Source organism: Choloepus didactylus, chromosome 22 (genome assembly GCF_015220235.1).
Source record: "Choloepus didactylus isolate mChoDid1 chromosome 22, mChoDid1.pri, whole genome shotgun sequence".
Classification (NCBI taxonomy): Eukaryota; Metazoa; Chordata; class Mammalia; order Pilosa; family Megalonychidae; genus Choloepus; species Choloepus didactylus.
In genome coordinates, this window is record NC_051328.1 from 37,081,617 (window position 1) to 37,107,157 (window position 25,541).

A 25,541-nucleotide genomic window follows, 5' to 3' on the forward strand; every position below is an offset into this window, starting at 1 on the left:
CAGCCGTCAACGGCCAAAGACCTTTCCCCAGAAGAGAGCTGGCCCCAAGGCAGGGAGTGGTGTCAAGTCTTGGGGTGGCACCATATCCTGTGGACAAACCCTTTTCCTGGCAGGTAATGGTTTTGGGCATTTAGAACATGACTTTCTGTCATGGGAGACCTGGAGGCCAGCAGCAAAGGCTGCCCCCCTTGCCTTCTGTCCTCCTCCGCTTTTTCTGGGCTGCTCTGAGAAGAAGGCAGACGAACAGCAGGTGACTCTGGGGTGTGGGCAGGTACACTGCATCACCTGTGTTGGGGAGCCGTGAAGAGGATGGTCTTGTGGTGGCTGCAGACAGTGGAGGCCTTGCCTTCTTTCATCCTCTTCAGGTCTTACTCTCGGGACCTCACTCTAACCCCAAAGGCTCATAAGTGGATCTGGCTGAGAAAAGGCACAAACCAGCAGTTTGGGCTCCAATTTTATTGAAAACATTCGCCATGGTATTGAACTTTATTAGTGATTATTCTTCTGGACTATTAACTAGTGTATTCTTTTCTTCTTTTTCCCCTGAGGAAAAAGCAGATGTGAAAAATAAAGTTTGAAACTGTCTGGTGGTTGAGAATATAAGGGACGTTCACTTAGTGCGTAATCTATTTCCCTTTGAATATTTGACCATCAACCTCTAAAAAGAAATTTCTTATTGCTCATGTTATTTCCATTAGCAGAAAAAGTAAGCCAAAGTTTAAACAGGTGAAATCAGAAAATGAAGCATGTTAAATGTATCTGTTCTTTAAAAAAAAAAAAAAAGAAACACTTAAGCTAATTTCTCTTAAACAAATCAGTTGCATTACAAAGGGACCTGTAATGAAAACACCTAAAACTCCCCAGGTAAATATAGGTACATAGGTAAGCGCACGTCCTCACACCTGAGGCCTCGTAGTGCAGTTACTGAGTCTGAGCCTCAGTGTCCTGGGAACCGAGTAGGTTGTGGGTACCCGGGGCCAAGGCTGCCCCTGCAGCTGAGCAGGGCATCTCCCCATCAGTGGACGCACGGGAGGGAGAGCGGAGTGGACGGGCGATGAGCAGCCCGCATTTCTCCCCTTAGTGGACTGCTGGGACGGGCCGGATGGGAAGCCCATCATCTACCATGGCTGGACACGGACCACCAAGATCAAGTTTGATGACGTTGTGCAGGCCATCAAAGACCACGCCTTTGTCACCTCAAGGTGGGTGGGCTGATTTCCAGGTGGTTCACCTGTAAGGGGAAGGCAGCCAGGGTTTTGTAGGTGCCTTCTGGAACAGACACACACACCCATACATGAAGTCTGGGTTCCATCTTGGCCAAAGTCGTCACCAGCGAGTGGCCCTCCATCCCAGGCCCAGAGGGCAAGTCATGCTTCTTTAGTGTAAAGGAGGCTCTGGTGGGGAAACCCTTTGGCTATTTAGTGTCGTCTTCTCCCACCGACCTCATCATTCTCCACCTGGCCCCACTTTGAAAACCCATCAAGAGTGAAAGATGATTAAAATGCCCTTCCTGTCCCAACTCCCTCGTTTCTGTTGGGCCCAGCCCTTGGACCTGCTTCTACAGGTGGACTCCAGCGTGTACAATAATGGGGAACATGGGGACTTGTATTCTTGAACACCCCCAGGCTCTGTGCCAGCTTCTTGGTTCACGTGGTCTTCTTGGTCCCTCACTACAAGGTGGGCATGGTGTTCCTCATTTAACAGATGAGTAAACCGAGGCACAGAGCAGTTAACTGTGCAATTGCCAACATTTAGAGTGGTTTCCAGGACTTCAGACTCCAGGTCTAGTCTTTTTCTGTTCCACTAGTGGATCTCAGGCAAGGCCAGGGGATTGCAAGCTTTTCTGTGAAGGCCCAGATAGGAATATTTTTGGCTCGGGGAGCTGTCTGATTTCTGTTGCAACACTGCTGTGCTAATGCAAAAACAGGCACAGGCAATATGCAAACAGATGGGTGCAGCTGCGTACCAGTACAACTGGATTTACAAAATAGTTGGTAGGCTGGATTTGGTCTGTGGACCATAGTTTGTTGACCACTGGTCTGAGCTCCTTGTAATTTCTGTGAGCTGGCAAGAGGCATTCTGTAGCTAACACGGAACGATGGTGCTCTTTCTCTCCCGGATGGTACGGGGAAGGGCCCTTGTGAGTGTACATTCTGGAATCACTCTTCTTGGGTAGAATCCCAGCTGTCAATGACCAGCTTGGGCAAACCACCCACCATTCTGTGCTTTGGTTTCCACATCTTAAAATTGGGGGTGAAGAGTTGTTGTGACAGTTAAGTGAGCCAATGCCCACTGAGCTCTTAGCGGGCTGCCTGGTGTGTGGTAAGCGTTCAGGAAATATGATCGATAAATTTTATTGCAGTTACTTCAGACAATCATTCAGTTGGCTGGGTGTGGGGGGGATGCTCTGAGAAAAGGAGATCACAAATGTCTTTTCCTGTTGGCAGGAAATTTTTAAATCACTGCATATGGTTTCTCCATTTAAGATTTTCCCCAGGTGGCCTTCACCCATTTAGTACCTACTATCAGTGGTCCTCTGCTGGACTGAAAAATGCAGGAGCCCGTGTGAGCTGAGAAGGTGGAATTGCTTTCGGGCTTCTTTGAGAATTTGCTTTGATTTCCCGGATTGTAGGTGACTGTGGTTGTGATTTGATCCCTGTTCTTAAACATGGCCTTAGTCACAGCCAGAAGAATTTTTTTCTGGTTAAAATAGGTCCAGAATCGCTTATCTAACACCTACGCGGCTAGAAGCCTGTCATCAAACCCATTACCATTTTTGCCGTAAAATGTATGAATATTCATATTAAGAGGGATTTTTACGAGACTGTAAATAGCATCAACTCAGAACAGATGTTGCTGCCAATTGAATTTTGGCATCAAAATTTTAAAAAACCACTTTGTTCTTAAAGCTTTTTAGATGTTGGGTTTCACTAAGGGTTTGTGGCCCTGAGTGGTGACATGTTTGGATTCGTGCTCCCCAGGACTTACAGGGCCGTGATGGACTTGTGTGATTTGTGGGCAAATGATGTTATTTTAAGAATCATACGTGTATCTTCACATTTACTTTTCATTTCTATCCAGTGATGTGGGCTTCCACTTATGGGAGTGATGTGAGCTGCCTTAAAATAATTTTGTTTCTCAACGAAGGCACTGCACAAACGTCAAGTGGATTCTAGATCTAAAAATACCAGCTATAAGTGACATTTCTTTGACAAGTGGGGAAATCTGAGAATGGATTATGTGTTGGATTATATTGGGTTAATGGTAATTTTCTGGGGTGTGATGGTAGTGTGGGGGTGTTGGCCATGTAGGAAAACGTCCTTGTTCTTAGGAGACACGTAAAAGATTGCAAAGTGAAGGGTCAGGTTGAGATGGTTCAGGACAAAGTGTATCTGCACACACTCAAATGACATATAGTATGTATGTATACACACATGTACAAATGACATACCAAAATATGTAAATATATTTATATGCATGCATACAAATGATACATGAATGCATACACACAGATGATATGTAAATATATGTACGTGGTATGTAAATATACATATATACATACAAATAGTATATAAATATATACCCACAGGATATATAAATCTATATATGCATACAAATGATATGTAAATATATATATATATAAATGATATCCAAAAATCTAAAACCAATCTTGCATAAATATATAAAATAAATATTAAAACACAGAAGCACGTGGAGAAAGCTAAACGTTGGCAACTGTAGGTAAAAGCATATAGGAGTGCTTGTTGTCTGCTTTTTTCACTTTTTCTGTAGATTTGAGATTTAAAAAATAAATTAGGGACTTTCTATATTAAGTCTAAAGTGAGTGGATGGAAGGAAAGGTATTGAAAACGTCGCTGCTCTCGAGCTCGGGAACCCCGCTTAGAAGCTGCTTGGAGCCCTGGGGCTTGTGGGCCCCCACCTCCCTGGCGTGCGGTCTGCCCTTCTGGGTGGGTGAGCCGGGTGGGGCGGCCTGAGCAGGGCGCAGCCCCCACTGCCCCGGGGCCCCGCAGACGCCCCCCCCTGCCACCCGCAGCTTCCCGGTGATCCTGTCCATCGAGGAGCACTGCGGCGTGGAGCAGCAGCGCCACATGGCCAAGGTGTTCAAGGAGGTGTTCGGCGACCAGCTGCTCACGAAGCCCACGGAGGCCAGCGCTGACCAGCTGCCCTCGCCCAGCCAGCTGCGGGAGAAGATCATCATCAAGGTGCGTCCGCCGCGGGCGAGCAGCTGACCCCCACCCGGGACAGACAGCCCGGCTCTGCTTGCTGACTCTGGGACCGCGGGCAGGTCGTTGAAGCTCTGGGTGCCTGAGTTCTTGCTGGCCACAGGGGGACGTGACAGAACCCACCTTAGCTTGCTGCGAGCGGGACGTGACTGGGTGTGGGCAAGGTGCCGAGAACCACACCTGGCCCAGAGCAGGTGCGATGTGACTACTTGCTCCCTATCATTCATTCATTCTTTTGGTGAACCTTTGCCATGCCCCTGCCCCGAGTTAGGCTCTGTGCAAGGTGCTGGAGGTTCCAGGGACTCACACGCTGTTCTTGCCTCGAAAGCTCCCCTCTCGCATGGGAGACAGACATGGAGCTGGACAATTACCAAACAGAGGCACATATGCAGCAAAGGGGGATGGAGATGGTGGCCCAAGTCCTCTGGGGAGCAACACATCAGGAGAGCCAGGAGTGCCACGTGGAGGTGGTAGTCTTAGGTATTGTGTTATTACAGTAGAGAGAACAGATGCACGGTGGCTTAAAGCATGTAAAAGTTTATTTCTTCTTCGTATGAGGGAGAATGTTCTAGAAGCTTTGGGTTCTGGTCCATAAGGTTTTCAGGGACCAGGTTCCTCTCATCTTTTTCTACAACCTCCCAGGGCAGGAGTTTTCAACTGGGATTGCAGAAACTGCCCCCAAAAACCTATGGATAGAATTCAGTGGGGTCTTTGACTTTTGATGGGAGAAAGTACCGCATCTTTATTTTTATTAGCTTGTCAGTAAAATTTAATATTTCCTTTCATTCTGAACATTGCCGACAAGCCACTTGGGGCTTTGTCAGTAGCTGAAATCATGGATATTTCCATCTTGCATTTATAATTGGTGCAGATATCTCACAGTTATGTTTATGCTCATCACTACTTTGAAGTTATGGTGCTTATTAGATCTGTCACTAGATCTTATAATTGCGTATGTTAATGAAGCACATTTCTTAGTGTATTCCAAATTTGTTTTTTATTTAATATTTTAATAACTGTATTTAATATAATTGGTTTCTTTTGTAATTTTACGCAATATAAACATTGTTCTGAAAAGGGTACCCCGGACTTCCCCAGACTCCAGAGGGGCCCGTGGCACAAACAGGGTGAAAGCTCCTGTCCTGGGCTCGTCCTTGTTCGTGAGGTAGAAGCTGAGGGGCAGGCACACCTGAGGTCCCCTCTTACGGAGGGGGACGAGGGGGGGTCCAAGGCATACGGGGTCTGGCAAGCGAGTGGGGTGCCACACGTACAGGTCACTTCCTCTCGTGCTCTGTGGTGGGAGTGGGGACACATGACCGCCCCTCCCTGCAAGGCAGGCTGGGATGTGCTGTCTCTGGGTGGGAGATGGGCTTCGTTGAAGTGAGCAGGCGCGCGGGGATGGAGAAGCAGCATTTACCGGGCAGAGCATGGGGGGCTGACCTTCCAGGCTGCGGGAGGTCCATGCCCAAAGTTGGGGTGGCGTGGGACATGCGGCAGGTTCCCTCAGGGGTCCCACTGGGCCTCCAGGCTGCACTGGCTGCAGTCCTTAGGTCCCAGGAGTTTAGTGGGGGGACAGGACCCATAAATGGGGAAGCACCAACCAGTGGGCTGGGGGCTTTGGCTGAGGGTGGCCAGACGAGGGGCTGTCTGTGCCCCTAGTGGTGAGCAGATCAGTGAAGGGGGAGTGCTTGGCTCGGACCCCCAGCTCCTGGGGCAGTTTTCACTGAGCTGCTGAAGAAAGCTTCCGGGCTGTTGGGGGCAGGACAAAGGTGAGGGGTGGTTTCTGGGGCGTTTGTTGACCAAATCTTCAGGGTGCCCTCATTGCATTTGCGCTTCTGTTTGGCTTTCCTCAGTTTCCCACTTTGGACAGCTCCCTGGTTTCTCCCAGAGGTTTTCTGGATCGTGCTTTAGGGTGTGGAGTAGTGAAGGCCCCTTGTAGGGTGTCCGCTGCCCCTCCTGTGACACTCTGTGGCTCACCCCTTTCTATTTCAGGGACAGGGGGTGGAAATAGCATTTATTATATAATCATTGTGCGCTGGGCTCTTATTTTCTTATTCAGTCTCATCACAGATCTGCAAAATGGGTAATCCTGGCCCCCTACCCCCTACCCACCTTACAGATGTGAGGTTGAGTGACCCAGCCAAGGTCTCACAGTTTGTCCTTGCTGAGCAGCTAATTCAAGGCTAGGTTTGCCTCCAAAGCCTGCTTTCCCAGCCTGTACGCCACCACCCCTGAAAAGGGGGCACATACGTCTTCCTTGCTTACAAGTCTCCTTCACATCCACTGGCTTGTGTGATCCTGCAGGACTGTCATTATGCCCATTTTACAGGGGGCATTACTGAGACCCAGAGGGTCTACTTCACCAGGCTGGGGGTCCCACAGCTAGTTAAGTGAGAGGCCCAAAGTCAAAGCCGGGGCTGACTCCAAATCCTAAGCTCTCTCCACCATGTCGCTGTGATCTATGACTTGTGAGTGCTGCCTGTTGCGCAGGTGGGCCTGACAGGGTGACTGCTGGCTTAAGCCCCGTCTTCCTCCTGCAGGTGAGGAAGGTGAGGCCTTGCCCAGGGACACACAATCGACCCAACAGCAGCCCTGCTCCTGGCACTCAGTCTTCCTGCTCTAAGTCCCCAGTGTGCCTCTACTGCCCTGGGCTGGCTGCGGTCCCGCTGTCCCTCTCAGTGCCAGGCACGCAGATGGGGTTGTGTGCATTTATCTTGCACTTCCCTTATGATAACCACCATACTGGTTCCAGGACACTCAACAGGGGGCTAAACAAAGCCCCTGCTTTCATGGAGCTTATATTCTAGCAGCAAACACAGAAGACAAGTAAACATATAGATATATAGATCTCATAGGGCTAAGATGTGAGAAAACTTAAGCACGGCTAGAGAGTGACGAGGACAGGAAGGTGAGATGGGGTATTTTCAGATCAGGTAATCAGAGAAGGCTTCTTGTAGGAGGTGGCACTGAGTGGTAAGCCAGGCACGCAGACCAGGAAGTGCAAAGGCCCTGGGGTGGGATGAGGCTGATGACTGCTTGCTGGCTCACAGATGTGGGTCACCGGGGGTCATAGTCTGTGTCTTTTTCCCTCAGCACAAGAAGCTGGGTCCGCGAGGTGATGTGGACATCAACGTGGAAGACAAGAAAGAGGAGCACAAGCAGCAAGGCGAGCTGTACATGTGGGATTCCATCGACCAGGTGGGGCCTGGCGTTCCCCGCACCCCGGCACTCACCTCCCGGCCCCTTCTCAAGGCCCCCCAGGAGCTGGAGAGCTCTGAGGATATCCCCGTCTTCCTCCCATTTTGACCCCAGTGAATGTTTAGCTGCCAAGTAGCTTTATCTTCATAATGAAACTTGATATATATTTTTTTCATTTTTTAAGGTTTTATTTTGAAATAATTTTATATTTATAAAAATATTGCCCCCAAAAGTGCAGACAGTTCCCTTATACCCTCCACCCATTTTCCCCAAATATTAACGCCCTTACATAGTCACAGTTCAGTTATTGAGCTTGTTCCAATCTCACCAGTTTGTCCACTAATGTCCTTTTTCTGGACCAGGAACCAATCCAGTTTCCTCCAATGCATCTCTTTGGCTGAACTCTCTAGTGTCCTCCAATCTGAGACAGCTCTGCCTGAAATTTAATATTTTGATGAGAGTAAGACGTGTCGAGAGCCAATCCTCCCCTTGCCTGCAGCCCCTGCCCACAGTCCCTCCCCTCGTGTGCACACCCGTTTTGGTATATCTTCACACATTTGTTCTTGTATCTTAGAAATAAACAGAAGATGGTTAAAATGTAAATAAGAAAATTAAGTCACAAGTAAAGGTCAAAGAAAGAGCTTCTAGACAAATTGGCTGAAATGTTCCCCGATATGAAGAATTAGACGAAATAGGAGAAGATAGTCATGAGGACACAAAACACAATTCCCTCTTTCCTAAAAGGCCGCAAATTAAAATAAATATGCAATAGAAATTGACTCTTAACTCATATCTACTCTTAGACATGCTGATTTAAAAATCCTTAATGTGTCAAAATAAACAGAAACATCTCAAGGGGGAGCAGATTTGGTGAAATTACCACAAATTTCCAAAAAACTGGGAAAGGTGACTCCCCAGTGACTGCTGGGGTGACGAGGCAGGAATGAAGGGCAGCGCTGAGACCCAGAGGGGGCGGAGATTTGGGGGGAAGCTAACACTGTCTTGCTTCTTAGAAATGGACTCGGCACTACTGCGCCATCGCCGATGCCAAGCTGTCCTTCAGCGACGACATTGAACAGACTGTAGAAGAGGAACCACCCCAGGTAGGTGGAGATGCAGGGCTCATCTCCTGAGCCGGGCTGGTCCCGTGGGTGCCCGGAGACCGGCTGTGTTGCTTCTCTGCATCTTCTGACAGCCTGGAGTGGCGTCCCTCCTGGCACCTCTTTGGGTACCAGGGCCTGGCTGGCTCTGCTCTGATTGGCTGGCTGGCCGATATGCTTAACCAATGAGGTTCAAGCTCCTTCCTGCTCTCCCAAGGGCCTCATTGGCCAATGCTTGCTGGGGATGACAGGGATGTTCGGGTGCTCTCTCCTGCCCCATCACCTGGCCTGGTCCCAGGCTTTCCTGCCCTCTCCCCTCGGCTGTTTTCTGTCACTGGGACTATTCCTTGAGTGCAGTTCCCAAGGAATTATGGCCTTCAGATGTCCTGTGCAATATGAGCGAGGGCTCTACTGGGGTCTCCTCATCCTCTGTCTCAGGAGTCCAGGAAACAGCCAGGAGTGGGTGGCAGGCAGCGGAGGTGAGCGGGAGCTGCCCTCCCAGACCTTTCGGGGTGAGTGCACCCCGAGGCCAGCCTCTTTCCGGGGTCTGGTTCCCGTCATGCAGGTAGCTGCATCCCGTGGGCCAGAGGGACCAGCGTGGTGAGCTGGGGATCTGGTCCAGGCTTTTCCGGGTTGCCTACAGACACCCCTCCTCCTCTCCTTGGGGCCCAGGATACACCCCCCACAGAGATGCATTTTGGGGAGAAGTGGTTCCACAAAAACGTAGACACGAGGACAAGTGCCGAGAAGCTGCTGCAGGAATACTGCGCCGAGACTGGGGGCAAGGACGGGACCTTCTTGGTGCGGGAGAGTGAGACCTTCCCCGACGACTACACCCTGTCCTTCTGGTAACTGGCCCTTCTGCCCGGGGCACCCTGGCCTTCCCGGCACGCCTGTTGGGTGGGAGGTGATGGGGGGCTCGGGGCCAGAATCCCAGACTTAGTTTAGTGAGCTGGGCAGGGCCAGGGCTGGGGGAGGCGGGGAAGGCACTCACCTCTGTGCAGAATTCGAGATAAACTCAGTAATTGAGATAAATGATATTTTAATGCAATATTTAAAAAATCAAAAGTAATGCAAAAAGATCCATGATCAAAGTATTAACATATTAAAGAAAGACAGGATCCTCCCACTGCATGCGCTCATCTCACCTGAGTCCTGGCCCCTGAGTGGATGATGTGACCCTGGGCAGTTCACTACCCAGCTGGAATCTCCTCATCCATAGAACAGGGATTCTAAAGGTGGCCTTACGGAGGTGTCATCAGGATGTAGCGAGCTTATTCATCTGGTCATCCACCTATCCATCCATCTCCCCACCCATCCACACATCCACCCACCCACCTACCAATCTACCTATCCACTCACCTACATGTCCATCCACCCACCTATACATACATCCATCCTTCCATCCATCCCTCCCTCCATCCATCCTCATCCGTAGACATGTGCTAGGGACAATAATGAACAGTGAACAGACAGATGGGTCCTTGTCCTCATGGAGAATAAGTCTGGTGGGGGAAACTGCTAATCACACAAATCATGTATAAGTACAGTTGTGATAAGTGCCAAGAAAGAAAAAAATGCAAGGTGTTAATGAAAGCTTATAACAGAGGGACCTAATAAAATATGTGTGTGTTTGGGGGGGGGCAGGTTCTGAAAAACTGTAACAGACATCTAATGGAATATGGGGGGCAGGGATGGCCAGGGAGGTCTTCCAGAAAGAGAGAGTGTTTAAGATGAGACCCGGAGGCTAAACACTGATAATAAAATAAAATGACAGTGGTCTCTAACATCTATATAATGCTTACCGCCTCCAGGCAGCACATCAGGCTCATTTTATGTGCAGCCTTCCTTAATCCTCAGGAGGGCTCCATGAGATAGATACTGTTATTATCCTTGAGTTACTGTCCATGTTTTATCACAAGGATAATAAAACAGAAGCTCAGAGAGGTCAGGCAACTTGCTCGAGGTCATGTGGCTCCTAAGTGGCGGGGTAGGGATTTGAACCCAGGCAGTCTGGCTCCAGAGTAGGAGTACAAGGAGGCAGTGGGTTGGGGAAATAGGCAGAATGTTGTGGAATCAGGCCAAAGGAGCAGCCTGTGCCGCAGCCGGGGGCCTGTTCTAGGAGCGAGGGGGACGGCCTCTGCCCAGCGCGCGCCCCGCGCCCTGCCCCCGCGCCCTGCCCCCGCACCGAGCGCCCTCTCCCCGCAGGCGGTCGGGCCGCGTGCAGCACTGCCACATCCGCTCCGCCGCGGAGGGCGGGGTCCCGAAGTACTACCTGACGGACAACCTCGTGTTCGGGAGCATCTACGCGCTCGTCCAGCACTACCGCGAGAGCCACCTGCGCTGCGCCGAGTTCGAGCTCCGGCTCACCGACCCCGTCCCCAACCCCAACCCGCACGAGTCCCAGCCGTACGTCCCCGGGCGGAAAATCCGGCCTCCCATTCCCAGCCGACCCTCTCCCGGGCTCCCGCGTCTCCCAGAATCCCCGAGGGTGGCCACGGTTCCCAAAGACCCACGGTTATTTCTCCCTCCCTCCCTCCTCTTCCTTCCTTCCCCTTCCTTCTTTCCTTCCTTCCTCCTCCCTCCCTCCTTTCCTTCTTTCATTTCCCTCCCTCTCCCCACCCCCTTTCTCTTCCTTTCTCTCTCTTCCCTCCCCCCTCTTTCTTTTTCCTCCCTTCTTCCTTTGTTCCTTGCTTCCTCCTTTCTTCCCTTTCTTTCTTTTCATGGTCTCGAGGTCTTGGGCTTATTTTGGGTTCATTTTGACCTGATGATCTTTCTCTGCTTGTCAAAGCTCGTTCCTGTTTGTTCTAAAAACAAACAAGGAAAAAGTAACTGTAAAGGTTTCCCGTTGATTGTTTCCATCCAGCAATTAAGACATCAGTTATGCCTCACAGAGGATTAACAGATTCTGGAAAGAAAAAAAAAATTTTTTTTTTTTAAGCAAAGGCTGCTAAAATTCACATTTCTTAGGAAGCCGTATTAACTTACAGCCACTTGACTTTTTCCACTTTTCTATTCCTCTGTGCCTTTTCAAGTTTGCTGTTTCACATCGTAAAAAAGAACCCCAACCCAAACATAAAAACTCTCTGAAACTCGATGGCCCGTGGCAGCCGTGGGCCGCCCCTTGCTGCTGCCCCGCCCGGGCCTGGAGGGTCGGGGCAGATGAGGCCGGTTTTTCCCTCGCGCGCCCCGCGGCCCCACCACGGGACGGTCCCCCCGAGCCGCGCCTGGTGCTCCTGGAAATGGCCGTGCTCCGGGGGGCCGGGGGCAGGCGCTGGGGGGTCCCGGGGCGGCCTCCAGGCCCGTCGCCCCCGCCCGGCCCTCAGCTGCCCGCCCTGCCCGCGCAGGTGGTACTACGCCGGGCTGAGCCGCGGGGAGGCCGAGGACATGCTGATGCGCGTGCCCCGCGACGGCGCCTTCCTGGTCCGCAGGCGGGAGGGCAGCGACTCCTACGCCATCACCTTCAGGTAACGGCGCCCCGGGAGGCCGAGGGAGGGCAGCGCGGAGCAGCGGGGGGCTCGGGTGGCGGCTGGCGGGGGCCCCAGCGCCGGACTCGCGGCCTCTGCGCGGAGCCTCCACGGCAGCGGCGGGAGACGGGCGCAAGCAGCCTCCGCGACGGCGCCTTCCCGTGCCAGGCACCGGGCTGCGTTCTCCAGCCGCTCCCTAGAGGAGTGGGCGCGCGTGCCTCAGTTCTCCCAGCAGCTCCGTGCCTTCAGCGTTAACATCACCCCCATTTCATAGTGGAGGAACCCGGGATACCACGAGGCGGGCGGCCGGTCAGTGGCGGAGCTGGGGCTTGAACCCGGGCAGCGCAGCCCGAGGCTGACAGGTCTGGTTTCCTCCCTCCTGCCGCTGCCACCCAGCGTGGCCAGTGGGGAGGCCGTCGGAGCCATCTGTTTCCCAGGCTGCTGCAACACACTGCCACAAAACGGGTGGCTTTAACAACAGAAATTTATTTTCCCAGTTCTGGAGGCTGGCGTCTGGCGAGGGGTCAGCGGGCTGGCCCTTCAGGAGCTTCTGAGGGAGGGGTCCGTTCTGTGCGTCTCTCCGGCTTCCGGTGGCTGCCGGCACCCCTGGGCTTGGGGACGCGTCACTCCAGTGTCTGCTTCTGTCTTCACGTGGCCTTCTCTCCATATCTTGTGTCTGTGCCCAAATTCCCCTCTTTTCATCAGGACACGAGTCATCATGGGTAGGGCCCACCATAATCCGGTTTGGCATCATTTTAAGTAATTACATCTTCAAAGAGCCTTTTTCCACATAAGGTCAGGTACCCGGCTGGACTGGGTGTGCGGACTTGAATGTATCTTTTGGGGGGATGTGATTCAACCTGTAACCCCCACTTCCTCTCTGCCATCCTTGAGCTGCTTCCTCGGTGGCAGTGGAGGTGGTGTTGGTGATGCCATTTATTGTTGGCCACTGCCATTTATTGAGCGCCGGCTGTATGCCAGCTCCCACCTGAGGGGAGTCTCCACCCAGCCCGGCCCCCTGGGGCTTCGTGCTGCTGGCGAGGAGGCCCTGGACTTCCTTCTCGTTGATGCATTTGCCCTTTGCCCTTTTCCCAAAAGCTCTGGGTGGTGTCTTCTCAGGCTCATTCATTGAGCCTTAATTGAACATCTCCTGTGTACCAGGCCTTGGGCTCGGGGTTGTGTCCTCCTGTGCTGTCATCAGTCGAGATGCTGCTGGGGTGCAAGTGACCAAAACCCAACTCAACCGGCTGAAACAAGCAAAGATGACACGCTTGAGGCAAAATTGGCTTCTGACACTCCTGGACCCAGGGCCTCAGCTGCAGATACTTGACCTGCTACTACCTCTGCCTTCATCTTGGTGCTTCTGATTTCGTTCCCAGGAGGCTTGACTTTGGTTGGTTTCGTTCCCAGGAGGCTTGACTTTGGGGTAGCAGAGCAGTCACCAGCAGGAAGGACAAGTCCTGAGATGCTCTCTCCCTGGTGCCGTGATTCTGAATGGCCACCTTGGAGCTGGTGATGGGGTTGGGGTCATTTCCAGCCCCATCAGCAAACCACATGGTTGAAGACTGGGGGAGGGGCAGTTCCCCAGGGCGATGCTCGATTCTGTATGTCCTTCATTCTGTTTGTGGTCTGTCCACCCCATGAGACTGGGAGCGCCTTGAGAACTAGAATGTTTATTTTTTAGTAATCGATAGATACTCAGTGAGCACTTACTGTGTGCCGGGTCCTGTGCTGGGCTCCACAAACACAGTGGTGACAGAAGGTCACCCCCGTTCCCTGCCCTTGCGAGGCCACCAGGGTACTGGGGGTGGAAGACGGTGCCGTGTTACTTACAGTGTTTCTTGCTTTTGAACTGTTGGCTCCTCTATAGCATCGCCTGGGAAATAGTAGGTGGTCAGTAAATGCATGAGCCGGTCAGGGACAAGGACAGTCTCCACTGCCAGGGATGCTTAGTCCAGGCCAGTGGAGAGGAGGGAGGGTTGGGGGTGTCCTGTGCCTCTGCCCTCTGCGTGCCTGGGGTGCCCTCTGTCACGGCGACAATCAAAAATACCCCTCATGTTTTCAGACTCTCCCTGGTTGGGGTGTGGGGTAACGGTGTCCCTTGCTGAGAAGTGCTGCTTCCACCAGAAGGCTCATCCACATGGGCAGATCACTCACTGGGCGATGGGTGTACAGAGAGAGCAGTCAGATGGGTCACACAGATGGTTAGGGGTTCTCCAGGGGGGCGGGGCGGGGGGCTCCAGGCGGAAGGGAGCTCGGGCCCAGGCCTGGAGGAGCTTTGCTTCCCTCCGTCCCTTCCTCCCCTCCTCCCGGTTCTAGGCTCTGGGAACTCAGACTGAACTTGTGGGTAGATTTCCACAGGAGCAAAGAATGGTGTGCTTTCAAATCTACACAAAGAGATGAAGTTGGTGTTGGGGTGGGATCGGTGGGAGGCAGCCCTCGGTGGGCTGAGGGGCTTCTCGGTGAAGCTAAGACCTCGCTCAGCCTCTGACATGTACTGGCTGGTAGCACACTCCAGGAGGGAGGCCAGAGAAGCTTCCGCTCGGGCCCTCCTTCTCCATCTTCCCCTTGCGAGCTGGTTTTGGGGCAACTTTGGTCTAAGCTGTTCATTATTGAGCACCCACTGCATGCCAGACACAGTGCCAGGTGCTTAACCCGGGTTGCCCAACAGCCTCTGATCCTGACGCTCCCTATATGACAGTGGGTGTGGGTCCCAACGGCTACGGATGAGGAAACTGAGGCCGAGAGGCCGACTGGCCTGCCCACAGTTCCATACAGAAGGAGCCGGAACCCACTCCACACTCTTACCTCCTGCCCTAGAGAGTGTCAGGGGAAAGTTTTAAAATTAATGTTTAATTACATTGAGTATTACATAAATACATCCTCCCTATAAAAAGTTAAGACATTTCAGATGAGGCTAAAGCCCCTTTTGGTCCTTCTCATCTCAGTCCTCATCCTGGTAAAAAGCACAGTTTTCTACTTGGAATCTCTGTTTAGCTGCCACTGCTGCCGTCTTTTTAAATTGCATTTGCCTACATCTGTGTGGATCTGTGGGAATTTTGCGTGTGGATATTTTGTTCCATTAAAAAAAAAATACAAATGGGGTCATACTGTAGTTTCATTCTGCAAATCGTTTTCCTGTTCAGCTGTATTTCTTTTCATTTCTCTTTTATAAAAAAAATACTTAATTTAATAAAATATCACTGCAAGTAACTGCTGAAGCAGAAGTCATCTAGCATTTGTTTTTATAAGACTTTTGGAAGGAATGGTTTAATAGGATGTGCTTTTAAAAACAATAAATGAATCTTTACAGTGCAAAATTTTTGAAAGATGAGCAGTACACCACAGAAACTGCACCTTTAGACGTTTTTAAAAAGACTCCCTTGGCTATAAAGTTCGGGGCAAAGCTTAATTTCCCAAGTGTTTTGTTTCTTGCTGATTAAAGCTAAGAAAATTGAAGAGCCTGTGCTTTTTGGATGTTTTCTTCTGCCTCTTATTTCAAATGCAAGAAGAAATAAAAAGCTTGCTTCCTTTTTGGGAAAAAAAATATCCCATTATTGTACCAGTTGGGCCACTGAAGACAAGATTTAAGGATTCAGAGGTTGAGTTTCAGAGTTCTAGGGCAGCGGTTGGCGAGCTTTTTCTGTAAAGGGTCAGCCAGCAAATGTTTTAGGCTTTGTGGGCTGTGTGGCCTCTGCTACAACACAACTGCTGTTGTAGCAGTTAAAATTAAAGCAGCACGGACAACACACAAACAAGTGTGTGTCAGTAAAAATTTATTTACGAAAACAGCCAGTGGGTCAGGTTTGTGAACCCGCGATCCAGACACCTAGAATGTTCCCCAGATCAAGTCCACGTAGCTGGGCAGGAGGGAAAGGGTGGGGGGAGATGTTGAGCCCCTCTCACCACTGTGTTTTGATGATTTTTCTATGTCTGTTGTGTAAAGATCCACGTCGTCATTTCTAACACACTCACGTTCCGTAGGAGGTCTGCTCCCTGCTTACCTAGGGGTCCCCTGAGGATGGATAATGGGCTGGCCAAGTGGCCATCTGGCTGCCAGGACGCTGCTGTGTCTGACCCACGTCGTCTCCCCCTCCAGGGCCAGGGGCAAGGTGAAGCACTGCCGCATCAGCCGGGACGGCCGGCACTTCGTGCTGGGCACCTCCGCCTACTTTGAGAGCCTGGTGGAGCTGGTCAGCTACTACGAGAAGCACGCGCTCTACCGGAAGATGAGGCTGCGCTACCCGGTGACCCCCGAGCTCCTGGAGCGCTACAGCATGGTAGGTGGTTGGCCCTCCTGTGATTTGGTGCAACGATAACCAAGAGAAAGCCTTGTCTGAGGTTTGCATTTGTCTGTTCATTCAGTCAACAGCCCTTTATTGAGCCTTCCTCACTGGGTCCTGGGCATACAAAACTGAACATGACAAAGCCACTGCCCTCGTGTTGCTTGCATTCTAGTGCGGGGAAACATGATAAATGAGATAATTTAAAAAATATACTTTGCAGTGTCAGATGGTGGTAAGTGCTTTGGAGGAAAACGAACCTGGGAAGGTGGATAAGTGGATACAGAGTGACAGGAAAGGGGCTGCAGTTTACAAAGGGTGATCTGGGGAGACCTCTCTGCGAAGGAGACATTTGAGCAGACCCTAAAGGAGGTAAAGGTGTGAGCTATGCAGATACCTGGAGGGAGAGAGGGCAGCCTGTGCAAAGGTCCTGAGGTGGTGCCTGCAGGCACAGAGAGGAAGCTGGTGTGGCTGGAGTGGGGGGAGCCGGGGCCAGGAGAACTTAACGAGTTTGGGTGTTGATGGGGCCGGATTGTTAAGGCCTGGTAGACCACTGCACCACCCCGGCTTTTAGTCTGAGCCATGGAAGAGGTTCCAGTGGAGGAGAGACCTGATCTGACAACCACGTCTCAATTTCCATCCCGATGGATTCATGAATTTATTCCAAAGAGATGTGCTGTGCACGGACAGTGTGCCAGGAGCTGTTCTAGGTACTGGGGAGCAAAGTCTGCAGGAGGGTTGGATCATGTGCAGTTGCTTTTAATACATAAGATGACTGCAGACAGAGTTACAGTGAAGAAAAGATAACAGGGTGATTTGATAAGGTGGGGGGCTCCATTAGAAGGAGGGGCGGTCAGAGAAGCCCTCCTTGAGCGGGTAAAAATGTGAGGCAAGACCTAGCAGAAGGGGTCAGCCACGGGGAGGCATGGAGGCAGGTGGCTCCAGCAGGGAGGAGCATGGCATATGCCAGGGGCGCCGAAAGAGGTCCAGAGAGAGGGGGCAGGGAGTGGGTGGGGACAGAGCCTGCAGTAGGATGCAGGTAGACGCTGAACCATCTCTCCCGGGGAAAGAAGCCCAGTTTGCGGCTCCTGCTCGTGTTCCTGGTATAACAACTTCCACCATGGCCGACTGCAGACCAATATGGTGCCCTGGCTCGCGGGGGCAGGTGCACAGCGGGCTCTTGTGGGCAGTGAGTTGGCTCCAGCACCCCACTAGCTCTTAGGGTTTGAGTGTTTTCACAAAGGAGTGCAGGTCCTGGCACACAGTAGGCCAGGACAGGGGCGTCTCTCATTTTGGGTAACCTTTCCAAGTTCGGGGGAAACATTTTTGTGGCTGCTGCTTGTCTCTACCCTCAAAATGCAGCTAAACTCCATGAGGTCTCAGCTCTTCTGCCAACGGATGGGTAACAAAGCCTCGAATCCTCATTAGAGGTAAAGGGGCCACTGCAGGAGCATGGGTTGATCTGTTTATTTTTCTTTGTTCTCTTTCAGGAGAGAGACATCAGCTCCCTCTATGATGTCAGCCGAATGTACGTGGATCCGAGTGAAATCAATCCTTCCATGGTACGGTGCTGGTGACTGTAACTGACCTGCGGTTGTAACAGGGCAATGGGATGTGTTAGAAAACTTGGCCAAAAATGTGTTTTTTTTTTTTTTTTTTTTTTTTTGGAGAGGAAATGATTGACAAGATGACATCTAGTTTCAGGGAAAAGGTTAATGGAATTCCATCTCAATGCAACTGTGTCTTGCTAAAATTCTGAGGTTTGATGAACCACCTTTGGGCCAAACAGCTTCTAATTAAAAGTCTTTGAAAGGTTTCTTGCACGCTGACTGAGCCGGTGGTGTTTATACATTCTTTATACTCCTTGCAGTGCAAATGCTATCTCGTATTCCCACTCTGCCTCTGTTGGGTAATTTCAGGCAGGTAGGCATGGATTTTACGTTTAGCTCCCAGCTCCTCCGGGCTCTGGATTCATCTCAAATTTACTTTGAGCCTGTAGCGGAAGAATGATGGGGAAGCTTCTAGTTGGGGGGCCACCTGGCGTGTGATGAGCGTACAACTCCTGCTTTAGAAGGTGCCCTGCTGTGGGCTCCGCAGAAATCCAGAGACGAAGTTCTTTTCTCACTTATAACCTACAGCCAATGCAAACCCCTTTCAGCAAGAAACGAAGTCTTGAAAAGTTGTGGGCAAATCGAGCTGTGTGAAACACTTTAGGAGACTTATAAGTAGTGAAAACTTTTATTAGAAGTCGAGGTTGCTTTGGAAATGAGAATAACCCCCCTTCTCCCCAGGCATGTTTTGCAAATTTAACTGAGCCTCCTGAACAACTCCAAGAAAACTGCATCTCTAACCCCTTGATGGGATGGTGCACTTAGAGTTTTTGAAGGGCTTGAGTTTCTCTCTATCTTTTCAGAAATAATTTCTTAAAACAGGGGCTGCAAATTCAAGTGTTCATGAAGGCCAGACAGATAACATGAAGGGAGCTGGGCAGGCTTAAAAAATATTTCAGAATCGCCTTACTCCGCAATGACAACATCAAAGCAGTGCGAGTCTGGTGATAAGCGGCAGCTGGCACTTGGCCTCGTGTCCACAGGATGCCAGGGCTGGTGGAGGCCATGGTAAACCGAGGAGCACACCCCATCATTCAGTAGCTGTCAGCGGTTGCCTTTTGAGAGAGCAGGCCAGGTCTTCTGATTTTTTTCAAGGCAAACCAAAACTCTGGGTGTACTCTGTGAAATAAGCCAATTTTTAGATCTTGGCAAGTTTTAGGGAAAATCATCCTATAACTAAATGAGTCAAGTGAAATATGATTGTATGCTGAGTTTGATCTCAAGGTGTCAGTCTATGATAAAAGCTTTGAAATAAAATTATTTGAAAAAATGAAGAACATTTTGGAAAGAAAAGAAAAACAATCAGCCCCCATCTCACCATCCTGCCACAATAGCTGTCTTCTGTCTTTTTTTGGTGTTACTTCCCTTTTAGTTTTTGCCCCTCCAGAGATGGATCTTACAGTCACCGTGGCTGTGCACCTGTGGTTTTTATTCTGCTTTCTTCCTTTCTTCACATTCTGCTCTGTCATGTGTGGTTTTCTCCATTGCTAATAGTCTTTATGACTTTTTGTTGAATATTGTAAGCTGAGTAATTTAGATGAAAATACACAGCTTTGAATTCTAACTTTAAAAAAATTGTTTTTAATACTGCAGAATATTCTAGGTGACTATGTCCTAATTTACATAAATGTTTCTCCATTAGTGGCCATCTGGATTTTGTGAACTAGAATGACTAGATCAATAATTGTAGGTTAACACAAATCAGGCTTTGTTCCAAGCACTTGACAGCGGTTAGCTCATTAATTCTTGCAGCAGCCCTGGGGGGTACGTCCCCCCCCATTTTAAAGATGAGGAAACTGAGGAACATAGAGTTGAATAGTGGAATAATAGTTGGATGTGGAGCTGGAACGTGTCCCAGGCGGTCTGGCCCTCAGGTGTGTCCTTAGCCACTTGGTTCTCTCGCACACCTTCCTCGTCACTCCAACATGTGGCTTGTTTTCCTGTTTTGGGGGGTGGGGGTTGAGAAGAGGGCCTCTCGCTCCGTTTGGCTGCAGGTTTGCCCCTTGGGGAAACCACTATGTGGCCATTCCTTCACTGCTGGCTCTGCCTCCCCCGAGGCCTTGGAATGGCCTTGGAGCCCCAAGGAGAAAGCTGACTCAGTTTCTCATGTCTGCCTTGAAGCGGGACACATGGGTAGAGCCAGCTCCGTTTGCAGGTGGGGGACAGAAGGGCAGGAGCTGGGTCAGGCCCCATTGGAGATTCCGAGGCAGAGCTTGCAGAACCCATGTGGCTCTTTATGTAACATCATGAACTATGATCGTTGCTTGTATTTACTGATTCTGTTCTGGGCTTGGCCGCTTACCAGCTGCTTGACTGTGGGCAAGTACTAAACTCTGCCTCAGTTTCCTCAACTGCAAAATGGGTTGACAGTACCCACCTGTTGGGGTTGTTGTGAGGATAAAATGAAATACAGCAGGTGTAATGCTTAGAACAGTGCTTTATTCTAGCGAGCACTCAAATGTTAGCGGTTGCCATTTTTTTATCATCACATGCTCTATCTCATTTAAAAGTCTCAGCAACCCTGTGAAGTTTGTAACATTTTAATTCCTCTTTATTTAACAAATGAGGAAACTGAGGCTCAGAAAGCCTCAACTTTAGATAGCTCATAAGGGGCAGAGCAATGAACTGAACCCCTGCCTGACTCCATAGTCCAGGCCATGGGAGCAATTTCCTGGATTCCTTGTAAAATGTTCCCCTTTTCTCAGGGAGGAACTGGGAGCTGCTTATCTAAGCAGGTTTGACAATCTCAGAGACTCTCCCTTTGTGTTTGCTTGCTCTGTGGGTGTCTGTTTTGTCCCAGATTTATACTTGCCAGGTGGCAGGGATTAAAAAATATCAATTGAAGAACATTTTACACCAAGTTCTGCTTTACTTTTTTTGTTAACGCAGAGAACACCTTTCCATGCCTTTCATGGAGAAGCATCCAAGTTCCTCTTGAAAAACGTCCTGCAGGAGCCCAGTCAGGGGACCGCTGGCCTAGAGAGAAATAGGAGTGGTAGTGGCTCCTGGGAGGTGGCGGTTGTGGCATAGTCCAAAAGGCATACCCTTCCTTTGTTGAGGAAGCTGAGCTATACTGGGTCACTCCCAGATGCCCTTGACAGTGACCTGGCTGGTGAGCCCTGGGGCAGTCAGTCCGCTGCAGTGCCCGCCCCTCGCCAGCAGATGGCGCTGCAACCCTGGGCTGCGGCCACCTGCTCGCGGTGCCTGCGAAGGCGGATGGCTCCCTGCTCCCGCTGCCTGGCCTGACCTTTTCCTTCTTGTTTTCCCCGAAAGCCTCAGAGAACCGTGAAAGCACTGTACGACTACAAAGCTAAGCAAAGCGATGAGCTGAGCTTCTGCCGAGGCGCCCTCATCCACAACGTCTCCAAGGAGCCCGGGGGCTGGTAAGGCTGAGAACTTGGCTTGTCTCGTGGCTTCCTGGTGGCGAGTCTCGGGCGCTGGCTTGGCTCCGTGCTCCTGCACCTGCCCTTGTGGGCTGGCTCGGACCTGCTCTAGACAGTCCCTGGAAGGAGGCGTGGGGCATGCTTTATTCCGGAAAGTGGAAGAACAACAAAGATAATTTCTAGTATACAGCTATCCCTTCCACATTGCTATTTCGATTTATCATGGGTTGGCATAAGAAATTAAATGGGAATTTGGGGGGAGTTTTGTGAAGCTGCAGACGACACGAGGCCAACAGATGACACACAAATGCTAGGAATTTGCAGGATTCTCATAAAAAAGGCGTTCTGGTAGACTTCGGCATCATACAAGACAAGGCTGAGTCCTTGTAGAATTCCCTAAAGGAAAATGAAGGTGAAGGGTCTAGCCTGTGGATTTTCAGGTCAGCGAAAGCTGGTTTGAAAAATTTTAAAAAAGGTTTAGCCTATGCAATGTAAAAGTAACAGGAGAGGCAGTGACAAACAATAAAGAGGCAGCTAGGGAGCTTACTGAAACCCAGGAAAAAAAAAAGTGTCTTTCCAGATCACAGGGGTGCCACGCCCCTAACCCCCATGATATAGAAGGGATAACTGTATTATTGTATTACATTGTAATATTATAACATTATTATACCACATGTTATATATTATTATAACTATAGTAGCAGCCAGCACTGACTGAGGGCTGTTTGCCACTTTCATGCATCTCATCACATCCCCCCTATGACCTCACAAAGTTGTGACCGTGATTACCCCAACTTTACAAATGTGGGGAACGAGGCTTTCCAGGGTTGCACAGTTGCTAAATACCGCAGGCTCTTCTGTTACAGGAGCCAGGGCGTTATTTCAAATTCAAATTCTTCTGCTATTACTTGGTCCTGTGCTCTATGTAATGGCCCATCCTGGATTGACAAGGGAACATTTTTAAGCCAAAGGTACCCAGATGCACTAGGGTTTGGTTAACTCTTCCTTTTCCTACCGGGGGAAGAATTCCCTGCCCAACAATAGGTCCTGGGCTGGTGGCCTTTGGGATTTGATTTCTACCTTAGAGCAGTAAGAACTTGTTCAGTGCATGAGCACTGGCAGAGGTTCAGCTCCTCCCAAGGTTGGCGTCTCTTCTTCCCACTAATAGCTGAACTTGATTTAGGAACATGAACAGCAGGGCATGTGTGTTCCCCGCATCTTTGCGTCAGGCACTGTTTTAAGTCCTCCACTCAAAATAGCCCATTTAATCCCCACGATGGCCCCGTGAGGTTGGCTCTGTTGTCACCTGCAGTCCACAGATGAGGATCCCGAGGCACCGAGAAGTGGCAATAACTCGTCCCAGGCTGGACCCAGGCTGCCCAGCTCTCGGCCTCCCCTGCATGTTGGGTGCCCCCCCCATACTCCTGGGAGGGGTGCTAGTCCAGGAGCTCCCAAACATTTTTTAAAATCAGGAGAAAAGGAACTGATGATTCTATATCACAGTATCTAGAGTGTTTAAAACAGCATCAGGCCTTCCCGTGTCTCTGTGGCTGAGTTCTCCACGTTTCCCTGTCTCCCTGGCTGAGTTATCCATATTTCTGTGTTTCCGTGGCTGAGTTCTCCGCATTTCCAAGGCTCTTGTCAGTGCTGGATCCAGAGACAGTTTTAAGTTCCTTCGGCCAAGGGCTATGGATAAATCAGCCCAGTGGGGCCTGCCACAGAACACCTTCTTCTTCCTCCCAGACAGATTCCAGTATAACTGGAGGACCAGTCATTTCCTTTCCAATCCGGGCACTTTAGAGTGAAGGGAATATTAGCCGTGACACCTGATCAGCAGGTGTAGACTGCTCAGGCCCAGGTGGGCAGGGCCTTGGTGACACTGAGGACAGCCTGTGCCCGAGATGGGTCTGGACTAGTGGAAGGCGAAGGGTTAACAACTGGTAATTCTGGGGTTTTACAAGCTGAGCAGTACCAGCCCAATGGACTATCAATCCACCTCCTGCTTATTTTGATCAACAAACATTTATTAAGTGCTTCCTACCACACTAGAGTACAGATTTGCTTAAGATCGAGAAAGGTCTTGTGTGGTGGGGATGGCAGATGTATAATTATAAGCTAAATCTAAGGTGCAGGCTGTTTGGATGGCCACGGTGGCAAGATGCCCTGGGAGCATCGAGGAAGAGCCTTCTGTCTAGGTGGCAGTCTGGGAAGCCTCCCTGGAGGAGGAAATGCCTGCACTGCCCTTAAATGGCTGGTAGCAAGCTGGACTCACAGGGCATGGGCCAGGGTGTGGAGGTGCCTGGCAGCACGCGGAGCAGCAGGGGGCCTATGTTCTATAATGAATGTCAACCCCAAGTCACCGAGAGGCAGGAGGTGGGGACTGGGAGGCCCTGGGGCCGGACTGTGCTGGGCTCTGATTGCCAGGCTAAAGGGACCGGCCTTGGTTCGGAAGGCCCTGGGGAGCCCGTCAGCGTGGCCTGGCCATGAGTGTATTTGGGAAGGAGCCTCCTGGCTGCAGGTAGAACGTGTCCACCGGGGGCCCGGGCTGGAGGGAGGGGCCTGTGTGCTGCTGCGCCCCAGGTGCTGGTCCTGGCTGGGGTGGAGCCTGGGAGGGTGCGGTCTGGTGGGTGCTGTGTGCTCGGTGCTGCTACAGGGGTGGGGAGCAGGCCGGAAGCAGGCTTGGCTGAAGAATGACAAGCACTGACACTACTGGGCACTTCCTGAGCGCTAGGCATGCTGGAAGCTCGCAGGATATGCTAACTCCTAAGTCCCAGTCAGATCCTCCAAGGGAGGCACTGTTGTTGCCCCATTTTATAGATGGAGGGTCCGAGGTTCGGAGCCCACGGAGTTGGATGGAGCTGGGATTTGGTTCTGAGCCGTGTGGCTGCAGGATCTTTTTCAGTCGCCTTCCTGAAGTCGGGGTGGGGATGGGCCTTGGAGATAGCTGAGCTCTTGTCTTTTGTGGTCTCTGATTTCCACTTACAGCACTGAAGCTTTTTGACTTTTGGGGTCTTGGCTGAAGTGTAAGGATCAGGTTAATGGGAAGGCAAGGACCCCAAATCCCTCATCACTGATGAAAAAGCAGAAGATCCCTTCAAAATGGTCCATGGTCACAGATAATGACCACATCTTGTCCGTCGCCCCAGCACGGCCGGGGTTTTAACGAGCAGTCATGGATTATTGATAGCTGCCCTGGAAGGCCTCTTGATGTCTTCTCTGTCTGTCCAGGTGGAAAGGAGACTACGGGGCCAGAATTCAGCAGTACTTCCCGTCGAATTACGTTGAGGACATATCAACGGTTGATGTTGAGGAGCTGGAGAAGCAGGTGAGTTTGATCCCTTCTCACAGGGGCCTGCCCATCCTGTTTTCCGGGGAGTCAGCTGAGCCAGCTCAGTGTATGAAGTTTACCTCGGGCTGCCGTGTGGTCCCGCTGGCGTGCAGAACACGGAAAACAGAGTGACATGGAAATTGGGGTTGTCCCTGAGCTGCTGTGGGCGAAAGTCACTGTGACAAGCCAGTCATGTTTTAATCAGGCTGTATGGGCTGGAAGGCTTTCAATATGCAGAATTCCCTCTGGAGGGAGAATGGCCAAACGGGGAATTTGTCCTCTGCTTGAAGCAGCTTGCAAATGAAATGCATTGAGTTTGGACAGCCAGACGTTTGGAACGTGCTTAGGGTGAGCAAGCAAGCGAGCCACGCTGGAAGGTGAACCGAGGCCTTCCTGGTGACTTTGGAAACCTGGTTCATGTCCGTCTGCCTTTGAAGAGTGGCTGCCATCAGTGTGACAGCACCGCACCCAGGATGCAATCTTTGCCACGAGGACTGTGAGGTCCTGTTAGAGTTCTTGGCATCTTCTGAGGGAAGAGGGGCATCCGGAAAGGCCTCCTGGAGGAGGCGCCATTTGAGCTTTTAAATAACAAGTTACAGTTCAACTGCAAGAGACCGGCAGGAAGGAATTCCAGGTGGAAGGTGCAGCCTCAGCAAAGGTATGGGGGTGGGAATGTGGACGTGTTCCGAGTGCTCCTTGCCGTGTCTGCCCAGCTCGGCCCTCGCCTGCATGGTCAGCTAGTCTGGTAGTGGAGGGCGGGTGGCACGAGGGACAGGCAGATGCACAGTCCCACCTGCTCTCCCGACACTGGGGTTCTCTGTATGCTCTGGACCCTGCGAGGCAGGGCTGGGGCAGGAAAGCATTGAAGGCCAGATTATGGAGCACGGCCCTGTCCTCCGCAGGACATGGGAGCCACCGTGGGCCTCTG

At 51.0% G+C, this 25,541-nt stretch overlaps 1 protein-coding gene across 1 annotated transcript in view; it reads left to right on the top strand.

The window, feature by feature from the left end:
- The window catches only part of PLCG2 (phospholipase C gamma 2), a 165,472-nt gene that overhangs the window by 92,951 nt on the left and 46,980 nt on the right, over window positions 1–25,541 (top strand). Inside the window, exons 13-23 of the mRNA XM_037816318.1 lie at window positions 1,082–1,202; window positions 4,055–4,223; window positions 7,338–7,442; window positions 8,456–8,545; window positions 9,215–9,390; window positions 10,751–10,951; window positions 11,890–12,009; window positions 16,109–16,289; window positions 17,783–17,854; window positions 21,176–21,285; window positions 24,514–24,610. Coding sequence (XP_037672246.1) covers window positions 1,082–1,202; window positions 4,055–4,223; window positions 7,338–7,442; window positions 8,456–8,545; window positions 9,215–9,390; window positions 10,751–10,951; window positions 11,890–12,009; window positions 16,109–16,289; window positions 17,783–17,854; window positions 21,176–21,285; window positions 24,514–24,610 — 1,442 coding nt within the window. The remainder of the gene's footprint in view (window positions 1–1,081; window positions 1,203–4,054; window positions 4,224–7,337; window positions 7,443–8,455; window positions 8,546–9,214; window positions 9,391–10,750; window positions 10,952–11,889; window positions 12,010–16,108; window positions 16,290–17,782; window positions 17,855–21,175; window positions 21,286–24,513; window positions 24,611–25,541) is intronic.